We start from the raw sequence: 10,300 nt of genomic DNA, 5'->3' as shown, positions 1-10,300 counted from the left end.
CTCGGCTCCGTCCGCAGGGCGGTACGACTGAGTCAGCGCCAGTGAACGCCTCGATGATTAACATAAGCAGAGTGCATTGGGAGTTGTCCGCGTAACGATTTGCAGTTATTGTGGCTGAGTTTGATCGCGGCGGTCTTGGAGTCGGTCGTTGTGCGGAACTTCACAGCTGTCTCGTCCGTTGCAAGATCTTCACCTACAGCGGGTATCGTACGAAGATATCCTTCCGGGTGTGAGCAAGGCTGGCTGTCCGGCAGTCGTCCGAAAACGGGCGAAGGTGATCAAGCTCTCGGTAGAAACCGACCTTGGGAGATCGTTAGGGCGCTAACGCGATTCTGGCGATCTGCGCAGGCCTTCTCGCTCCCCTTGCTGCATCAGTGGCTGACAACTTTTAGCAGCTGCATCTTGCTAAACCAAGAATTGATTGCGTAGGCACATCACAGTCTGTGTTCTGGGTCTGTTGAGATGAAAGTGCGCACTTGAGCTGCCGCTGGCATCCGGATGAAGTTCAGCGACCGACGTCATAGCACTGATTGCTATGCACCCACTCGGCGCCCAGGGGCCATCCCTTTAGTGTTGAAGTCTGGAGCATCAACGCGTCTGCAAGCGCAGGCGCAAGCTCTCCTCGTCCTGATCATCCCGTCATAGCGTGGGAACGACAGTAATCTGCCCTATCGGATGGAGCGCCCTGATGTCGCCCAATTCGTCCGTTTCCAGCGTAAGAGCTAACCGCGGACAATACTTGGCTCCGCGATCCGAATGGGCAAGAATATGTGCATTGATGTAATGATGGGGATAGGGTTCCAATATGTTTATTATGCTGCAAACGTACTGCAATCTCGATTCACAACAACGGCTACTTTGACACTTGCACCTGCTGTCGCCTGCCATGGCTCAGAATCACCACTCTACAGGTGACTTCACAAACATGTCATCCAGCAATCAAGTGTTCTCAAGTACAACATCGTCTACACAGAACAATGAATCGACCTCCCAATCACAACACCATACAACCCGGATAAGCGAGCCGGCCAACCCTTTTGACGGCATCCTCCGAACAGAATCTGGACGCGAAACGTATTATCCTGACGGCCAGCAGTCTTCTGATGGCACACATGTGCAGCGCCCAACCTCAAGTGGTAGCTATGTGTTCTTCCCAAACACGTCTAGCAGTCATACAGCGGGCGGACTAGCTGCGGGGGTTGGCGCTGGCGCTGGCGCCGGCCTCTTCAACAGTGCGAAGCACGAAGAGACTCGTGATGACCAGTATCTTCACAACGGAGCAGAAGACCAAGAGCCTCTCGAAAAGGTAGCAACACGAAGCTCAAGTAACTCTTCATTCACGCACTATGGCTCCAATGGCCAACGTCACAGCCGGAAAGGGACCAAAGCCTCGGAGACCGACGACAGTGATGGCTCTCCCATGGAGCGCACAGCCACAAGGCCTGAAATCGACGATTCCGAGAGGAGAGACCTGCAGCGAGCCCTCACCAGCATGAGCATGGCTCGGCAAGTGACAACGGGTCGCAGCATTGCAGAGCCAGGCGACCCATCTATGGATCCCTCCAGTGATTCTTTCGACCTCAAGAAGTTTTTACGCTCTTTCAGATCCTATCTTGAGGAAGAGGGCGTCGAGATGAAGCAGCTCTCTGTGGTCTACAAAGATCTGAACGTGTACGGATCCGGCGCCGCATTGCAACTACAAAAGACCGTCACAGACATGCTGATGGCGCCAATCCGCCCGCAGGAGTTCATCAGTTTTGGAAAGAAGGAGCGCAAGCAAATCTTGCACAGCTTCGACGGTATCATCAAGGCCGGTGAGCTTTGCGTGGTCCTTGGTCGACCCGGATCTGGCTGTTCGACCCTCCTCAAAGCACTGACTGGAGAGCTTCATAGCCTCGATGTTGACGAGTCTGTAATTCACTACAACGGAATCGAGCAGCAGAAGGTCATTAAGGAGTTCAAGGGAGAGACAGTTTACAACCAGGAGGTTGATAAGCATTTCCCACATTTAACGGTCGGCCAGACTCTCGAATTCGCCGCCGCCGTGCGTACTCCATCACACCGTCCTCACGAGACCTCTCGCAAAGACTTTGCCAAATACAGTGCGCAGGTCGTTATGGCTGTACTCGGTTTGAGCCACACCTATAATACTAAAGTTGGCAACGACTTCGTGCGCGGGGTCAGTGGTGGAGAAAGGAAGCGTGTCTCCGTGGCGGAGATGCTCCTCGCAGGTGCCCCTCTCGCGGCTTGGGATAACAGCACGAGAGGTCTAGACTCGGCGACCGCGCTGAAGTTTGTTCGCTCGTTGCGTATCGGTTCTGATATGACCGGTGGCGCTGCTGCTGTCGCAATCTACCAGGCCTCCCAGAGTGTCTACGACTGCTTTGACAAGGCTGCGGTCCTGTACGAAGGCCGTCAGATCTACTTTGGCCCGGCCCACAAGGCGCGTAGCTTCTTCGAACGTCAGGGCTGGTACTGTCCCCCTCGCCAGACCACGGGTGACTTCCTGACCGCTGTTACAAATGCCGATGAGCGACAGCCCGCAAAGGGCTTTGAGAACAAGGTCCCCCGTACACCAGAGGAGTTTGAAAAATACTGGCGCGACTCACCAGAGTACCAGAAGCTGATGAAGGAGATTCAGGCATTTGAACAAGAGAACCCTGTTGGCGAGCATTCGACACTTCATGAGTTCCGTCAAAAGAAGAACTACATCCAGGCAAAGCACGCCCGTCCCAAGTCTCCATATCTTATCAGCATTCCCATGCAGATCAAGCTCAACACCACTCGAGCGTATCAGCGAATTTGGGGCGACTTCGCTTCCACTGCTACTCAAGCGATGCTTAACCTAATCATTGCACTCATCGTCGGTTCTATCTACTTTGGACACTCGCAAGGCACAGGCTCTTTTCAAGGCAGAGGTGCCGTTCTGTTCCTGGCTATTCTGTTCAACGCATTGACCTCCATTGGTGAAATCAGCGGGCTGTACTCTCAAAGACCCATCGTCGAGAAGCACAACTCGTATGCATTCTACCACCCAGCGACAGAAGCTATAGCAGGTATTGTCGCAGACATACCGGTAAAGTTTTTGCAAGCTACTGTGTTCAACATTGTGTTGTACTTTCTCGCTCAGCTTCGGTACACACCTGGTCAATTCTTCCTCTACTTCCTGGTCACTTACATCGCAACTTTTGTCATGGCTGCTATTTTCAGATCAACAGCTGCTCTGACAAAAACGGCATCACAAGCCATGGCACTCGCAGGTGTTTTGGTGCTGTTCCTCGTTATCTATACCGGTTTCGTTATTCGTATTCCATCCATGCACCCGTGGTTTTCTTGGATTCGATGGATCAACCCAGTGTTCTACGCTTTTGAAATTCTTGTGGCCAACGAGTTTCACGGAGTCCAGTTCCCTTGCGACCAATTCATTCCAGCGGGACCAGGTTATACACAGACCGGCAATTCGTTCATTTGCAACTCGCAAGGCTCGGTCGCTGGGCAGACCTTTGTTTCTGGCGACGACTTCATTGCCGTCGCGTATGAGTATTCGTGGTCTCACGTCTGGCGCAACTTCGGTATCCTGGTCGGCTTCTTGATCTTCTTCATGGTCATTTACTTCATCGCTGTTGAGGTCAACTCGTCAACCAGCAACACTGCTGAGCAGCTTGTGTTCCAGCGTGGCCATGTTCCCGCTTACATGCAGGAGAAGGGTGGCAAGCAGTCTTCAGATGAGCAGTCTGCGAAGCCCGCTGCTGCTACCAAAAGCGGAGAGGGTGATGTCAGCGCCGTTGAGGAGTCAAAGGGCGTGTTCACATGGAGAGATGTGGTCTATGACATCGAGATCAAGGGAGAACCTCGACGACTCTTGGACCATGTATCAGGCTATGTCAAGCCTGGAACATTGACGGCCCTCATGGGTGTCAGTGGTGCCGGAAAAACGACTCTCCTTGACGCGCTCGCTCAGCGTACCACGATGGGCGTGATTACAGGTGACATGCTGGTGAACGGAAAGCCTCTCGATCCTAGTTTCCAGCGCTCTACAGGCTACGTCCAACAGCAAGATCTCCATCTTGAAACCAGCACTGTCCGCGAGGCGCTCCGCTTCTCTGCTTATCTGCGCCAGCCGAAGTCGGTACCTAAGCAGGAGAAGTACGACTACGTTGAAGAGGTTATCAAGATGTTGAATATGGAAGATTTTGCGAACGCAGTTGTGGGTGTGCCTGGCGAGGGCCTCAATGTTGAGCAGCGTAAGCTCCTCACTATTGGCGTTGAGCTGGCTGCCAAGCCTAAATTGTTGCTCTTCCTGGACGAACCTACCTCTGGACTTGATAGTCAGAGCTCCTGGTCTATTGTTTCCTTCCTCCGCAAGCTTGCATCTGCTGGCCAGGCCATCTTGTGTACCATCCATCAGCCTAGTGCCATCCTTTTCCAGGAGTTTGACCGTCTGCTATTCCTGGCCAAAGGAGGAAAGACTGTCTACTTTGGCGAGATTGGAGAGAACTCACGCACACTGTTAGAGCACTTTGAGAACAATGGTGCTCGCAAATGTGGCGAGGATGAGAACCCTGCCGAGTACATGCTCGAGATCGTCAACGCTGGCAAGAACAATCAAGGCGAAGACTGGTTCAACGTGTGGAAGCAGAGCAACGCAGCCCAGCAGGTGCAGCGCGAGATCGATCAGATCCACGAAGAGACTCAACACTCGGATCTGAACATCGCCGAGGAGACAGGTGGCACCGAGTTTGCCATGCCCATCTGGACCCAGGTTTGGGAGTGCACATACCGTGTGTTCCAGCAGTACTGGAGAATGCCTGAATACGTCCTCGCCAAGATCCTTCTTTGTGTCGTCGCTGGTCTCTTCATTGGTTTCTCATTCTATGGTGCCGACAGCACTCAAGCTGGCATGCAGAACATCATCTTCAGTGCCTTCATGCTGACCACCATATTTTCCTCGCTCGTGCAGCAAATCCAGCCGCTCTTTATTACTCAGCGCAACCTTTATGAGAGTCGCGAACGCCCCAGCAAGGCCTACTCTTGGTTCGCTTTCATGGTCGCGAACATCGTGGTCGAGCTGCCATACGGAATAGTCGCTGGTGTCCTCATGTTTGCGTCGTTTTACTACCCCGTGGTTGGTGCTGGACAGTCCAGCGCACGCCAGGGACTGGTTCTCATGTTCTCCATTCAACTTCTCGTCTACACGTCATCTTTTGCGGCTATGACTATTGCTGCGCTGCCCAATGCAGAGACAGCCTCCGGATTGGTATCCCTGTTGACTCTGATGTCCATTTTGTTCAACGGTGTTCTGCAAACACCCGGCAACCTTCCAGGATTCTGGCTGTTTATGTACCGGGTTTCGCCTTTTACGTACTGGATTGGTGGTCTTGTCTCCACTATGTTAGCGGGGCGCGAGGTTGTATGCAGCTCCACGGAAGTCTCCATCTTCGACCCACCTGCAGGTCAAACCTGCGGTCAATACCTTGGCCCGTACGCTCAGGCTGCGATGGGTACAATCCAGAACCCAGAAGCCACGGCTTCATGTCAATACTGCGCGATATCGAGCGCCGACCAGTTCCTGGCTGGCAGCAGCATTTACTACGGTGAGCGATGGAGGAACTTTGGCATTCTCTTCGCTTTCATCTCATTCAACGTCTTCCTTGCTCTGCTCACGTACTGGCTCTTCAGAGTTGCAGATCTCAGCAGCATCACTGCGAAGTTCCACAAGACAAAGAAAGGAGCAAAGGCAAAAGGTACCGCAGAGAAGGCAGGAGATGGTGCTGGCGAGGTAGCTCGGCAAGGAGCGCACCCTGGAAACCGATCTGGGGAGAAGGACACCGCTTGATGGCTGATTTCCGGGTTTTCTTTGGTCAGTGCTGTTTTTGCGGCTCAAAATTTAGCCCCGTGCTTTCATCGGACTTCTGTCGTCCATTTCTTTTCGGTGTGGGGCCCCTCTTCAATCGATCATATTAGATCGTAATATTCAGCTTAGCGCATAATAATATTATACACTGTACATACAGCCGTGATTATTGCCATGCTGTGGTGTGACCTCGTAGTTCATGGTAACGGCAACAAGCATCCTAACTCACCTGTTTGTCAGCTGAAGTGCGGGGAAAGTCCGGGCGGGTGAAAAACTGTCAGCCAGACACATGTACGCCGTCCAGACTACCTAGCAATTTTCCTCTCTCCAGCCAGGATCATCGTCCGGATTGCCACGGCAGCGGCCAAATGTCGGCGCCGCCCCGCATATCATGCACGTGTTACCTACAATCCGGAGGCAATCTCACCCAAGAAATGGAGACGAGTGGAAAAGTTGGAGACTCGAAGATCCCACCTGCACCCCACCCCAGAATCACGCTATGCCGGCAACCGCATCGCGGGGAATTTTGTGTGGAGGCCGGGCGGAGTGACGTACGCCGGGGTTGCAATTTGCGGGCGTGATCTCTTGTTGGAGATTAGTAGTTACCGTATATGCACTAGTGCTACGGACGGTTCTTCGAGCTTTGCAAGCCACGAGGCCGCGAGACGATGCTCTACCCACCCACGGACCTCACACGATGTCACGGCACGACGCCCGGCTGTTCTTCGCGATGCTTGCTGAGGACCAAGAAATGGCTGACGGTTGCCGATGCGGTTGAGGCTGTCATGGATATCGTTGCGTCCCCGCTCCCATGAATCGTAGGATGAGGCTGACGGTAGGATCGCACGGAGAAAAGCCCTGGCACGACTGAAAAATCCATCCGTTTCCAAATGTGTATAACGGTTTGACTTTTGAAGATGAAAATGGCGTTGGTAGAGAAGATCAGTTTACCGAAGTCGTTGAGGGTGTCCCCAACGGCGCGTTGACGACGATCACAGGGCCCAATGGCACCTGGTTTTCCGTTCGGACGTTGCTCCAGCGACTTCGGCGCGAGTCAGAGCGTTGACATCGACTGCCGAAGCGTGGACAAGGCACAGACTTACGCCTTGGCAGTGCTTCTGCCCATCGGGATGACGCGAGGTGCCCCGGTTTTAGGAGCCTCATGCAAGCCACTCTGCTCTCCCCACGGGAAGACTTCGGTTCTGCAGCATGGAGCTGGGGGTGAACCATCAGGAAAGCTCAATTGCCGACCCGATGAGATGAGAACGGGCCTTTGGGCAGTGTAGGTATATAAGGGCTGGCATGGTCAACATTTGTATAGAACAAGGCACTATCAACTTGTCCATTCAGCACTATGGCAGCCCTTCTCTCAGCACTTGCAGTTCTGACTGTTGTCAATGCTCAGGCATATGACTCTGGCTCAAGGTCCGAAGATGCGTTCTCATATGTTCAGCCTCTGAACACAACCATCTTGGGCGACCGCGGTCACTCACCGGCTGTCTACCCTTCCCGTAAGTGTCTACCATATCATGACAAGATTTTTATATCTAACATGTGACAGCCAACATCACCGCTGATGCTACTGGCGGTTGGGAAGAAGCCGTTGTCAAGGCCCGTGCCTTTGTTGACCAGCTCACTCTCGAGGAGAAGGCCGACATGGTCACCGGTCAGGCCGGACCTTGCGTGGGCAACATCGTCGCTATCCCTCGTCTTGGTTTCCAAGGTCTTTGCTTGCAAGATGGTCCTCTGGCTATTCGTGTCGCAGATTATGCCAGCGTTTTCTCTGCCGGTGTTTCCGCCGCCGCATCATGGGATAGAGCCCTGTTGCACGAGCGTGGTTACGCCATGGGTCAGGAGTTCAGGGCCAAGGGCGCTCACGTTGCGCTCAGCCCCGTTGCTGGACCCCTGGGTCGCTCTGCCTATGCTGGCCGCAACTGGGAAGGTTTCGCTGCCGACCCCTACCTCACTGGTGTTGCCATGGAGCAGACCATTCTTGGTCACCAGGATGCTGGTGTCCAGGCCACTGCAAAGCACTTCATCGCAAATGAGCAGGAGACTGCCCGCAACCCAGTCTACACTGTGAACGGCACAACTACCGATACTGATATCGCTGCCCTGTCGTCTAACCTCGACGACCGCACTATGCACGAGCTCTACCTTTGGCCTTTCGCCAACGCCGTCAAGGCCAAGGCTGCTTCATTCATGTGCAGCTACCAGCGCATCAACGGTTCATACGGCTGCCAGAATTCTGCTACTCAGAATGGCCTGCTAAAGACTGAGCTTGGCTTCCAAGGTTACATCATGTCCGATTGGGGTGCGGTTCACAGCGGTGTTGCTTCTATCGAGGCTGGGCTCGACATGAACATGCCTGGTGGTCTTGGATCCTATGGAATGGCCTTCGGCGCCCCCTCTTACTTTGGTGGCAACGTCACCATTGCTGTCAACAACGGCACTCTTGACGTCAACCGTGTCGACGACATGATCGTCCGCATCATGACTCCGTACTACTGGCTCGGTCAGGATAAGGACTTCCCTACCGTTGACCCCAGCGGTGCTGACCTGAACACCTTCTCTCCTTACAAGACCTGGACTCGCGAGTTCAACTTGACTGGCGAGCGTAGCCGTGACGTCCGTGGCGACCATGGCAAGCTCATCCGCAAGCACGGTTCTGCCGGTACCGTCCTTCTCAAGAACAATGGTGCTCTTCCCCTCAACAGCCCCCGCAACATTGCTGTGTTCGGTAACGATGCTGCCGAGCCAATGAAGCAACTGAACCAGGATAACTACGAGTACGGAACTCTTCTTGCTGGTGGTGGCTCTGGTACTGGTCAGGTCACCTCCCTTGTTACTCCTCTGCGTGCGATCCAGGAGCGCGCCGCCGCGAACGGTACCCACATCGTCCAGTACTTCCTCAACAACACCGAGATTATCTCGAAGGATCTGGATGATCTTTGGATTGGCGACATTCCCGAAGTCTGCATCGTCATGCTCAAGACTTGGGCTGAGGAGGCTGAGGACCGCGAGCACCTCAGTGTCGACTGGAACGGTAACGAGGTTGTTGAGAACGTCGCCTCCAAGTGCAACAACACTGTCGTTGTCACTCACTCCTCTGGTATCAACACTCTGCCCTGGGCTGATCACGAGAACGTCACCGCTATCGTCGCTGCTCACTACCCTGGTGAGCAGTCTGGCTACTCGCTGACCGACATTCTCTATGGAGATGTTAACCCCAGCGGTCACCTGCCCTACACTATTGCACTCAACGGTACCGACTACAACGCTCCTCCCACTACTGCCATCAACACCACCGGATACTTTGACTGGCAATCCTGGTTTGACGAGAAGCTCGAGATTGACTACCGCTACTTCGATGCCAAGAACATCTCTGTACGCTACGAGTTTGGCTTCGGTCTCTCCTACACCACTTTCAACATCTCCGACGTCACTGCCGAGCCTCTTGAGGCCAACATCACTTCTCACCCCGAGGAGCGCCAGATCATGCCCGGTGGTAACCCCGCCCTCTGGGAGTCTATCTACAACGTCACCATCTCGCTCGCCAACACTGGTGACGTCGCCGGTGCCGGTGTTCCCCAGCTCTACATTGGCTTTCCCGAGAGCACGCCTGCTGGTACACCTCCCAAGCAGCTCCGTGGCTTCGAGAAGGTCTACCTCGAGGCTGGCGAGAGCCAGACTGTTTCCTTTGAGCTGATGCGCCGTGATCTGTCCTACTGGGACATCATCAGCCAGCAGTGGGTCATCCCCGAGGGCGAGTTCTCGTTCTACCTGGGCTTCAGCAGCAGGGATATTGTTGCGACGGAGAAGGTCACCGTTCTCGGTGCATAAATGAACGCATCTCATGATATTATTAGATAATGACTGCATGATAATCAATTCATAATACTTCACATCACCATCTGGCCTGTTACATAGTTATATTGCCCGATCAATGCGCTGCAGCATTGCTTGATCGATTTTGCATCTCCAGCATCACCTTCTATGTGGCATGCATGCATCATGACTAAGCTTAGCTAACTAAACGCTAGCACAAACTGGGACGAGCGACGTTCTATGCAGAGCAAGGTCAGGTCTCAGGCGACAGAAATAGGATTTCTCCAATCCCAAATCACGACCAGATCATCCTCAAGCGCCAGAGCTGCAAAAAGTCCAGACCGGTGCGCGAAGCATTACGTGTTATTAGCCCGCACCCATGGCAACCAGTACTCATTCGAATGTCTCACACAAATGCCGTACTTACGACTGAGCACAGATACAGATAGGTATCGTACAACTCCCAGCTGCATGTTTTCAGCACTTAAATGCGTCTGGTGTTTGGCTCCTTCAACCTCACTTACATCGGAGTGTTACTTTGTTCGGCCCCAGTGAGGCAAACGGCTATCGGAGATGCACGAAAGAAATGCCACAGCGCTAGGTCGAAGCGAAGAAGAA

The 10,300-nt window shown here is 53.6% G+C and overlaps 2 protein-coding genes across 2 annotated transcripts; both read left to right on the top strand.

Moving 5' to 3' along the window:
* The first annotated feature begins 833 nt into the window (after positions 1 to 833).
* C7974DRAFT_406925 (ABC-2 type transporter-domain-containing protein) lies at positions 834 to 6,048 on the top strand. The gene has a single exon (XM_046143186.1). It carries the CDS (start codon positions 887 to 889, stop codon positions 5,834 to 5,836), a length of 4,950 nt encoding a protein of 1,649 aa, XP_045991086.1. The 5' UTR covers positions 834 to 886; the 3' UTR covers positions 5,837 to 6,048.
* Positions 6,049 to 6,822: 774 nt separating this feature from the next.
* On the top strand, positions 6,823 to 9,758 carry C7974DRAFT_90557 (glycoside hydrolase superfamily). Its single transcript, XM_046147482.1, has 2 exons — positions 6,823 to 7,365; positions 7,416 to 9,758. The coding sequence occupies exons 1-2, from the start codon at positions 7,209 to 7,211 to the stop codon at positions 9,695 to 9,697; spliced, it is 2,439 nt and encodes an 812-aa protein (XP_045991085.1). The 5' UTR covers positions 6,823 to 7,208; the 3' UTR covers positions 9,698 to 9,758.
* Positions 9,759 to 10,300: the final 542 nt, after the last annotated feature.

This window comes from Boeremia exigua (assembly GCF_020726555.1).
Source record: "Boeremia exigua strain MPI-SDFR-AT-0100 chromosome Unknown C7974scaffold_16, whole genome shotgun sequence".
Lineage (NCBI taxonomy): Eukaryota > Fungi > Ascomycota > Dothideomycetes > Pleosporales > Didymellaceae > Boeremia > Boeremia exigua.
This window is presented reverse-complemented; position numbering and strand designations above follow the sequence as displayed.

What these genes read in the sequence shown, in the direction of transcription:
- C7974DRAFT_406925 (XM_046143186.1), top strand. Translation starts at nt 887, where the DNA reads ATGGCTCAGAATCACCACTCTACAGGTGACTTCACAAACATGTCATCC.
- C7974DRAFT_90557 (XM_046147482.1), top strand. Translation starts at nt 7,209, where the DNA reads ATGGCAGCCCTTCTCTCAGCACTTGCAGTTCTGACTGTTGTCAATGCT. An exon ending in ACCGGCTGTCTACCCTTCCC is followed by an intron (nt 7,366 to 7,415) that starts GTAAGTGTCTAC and finishes AACATGTGACAG; the next exon opens with CCAACATCACCGCTGATGCT.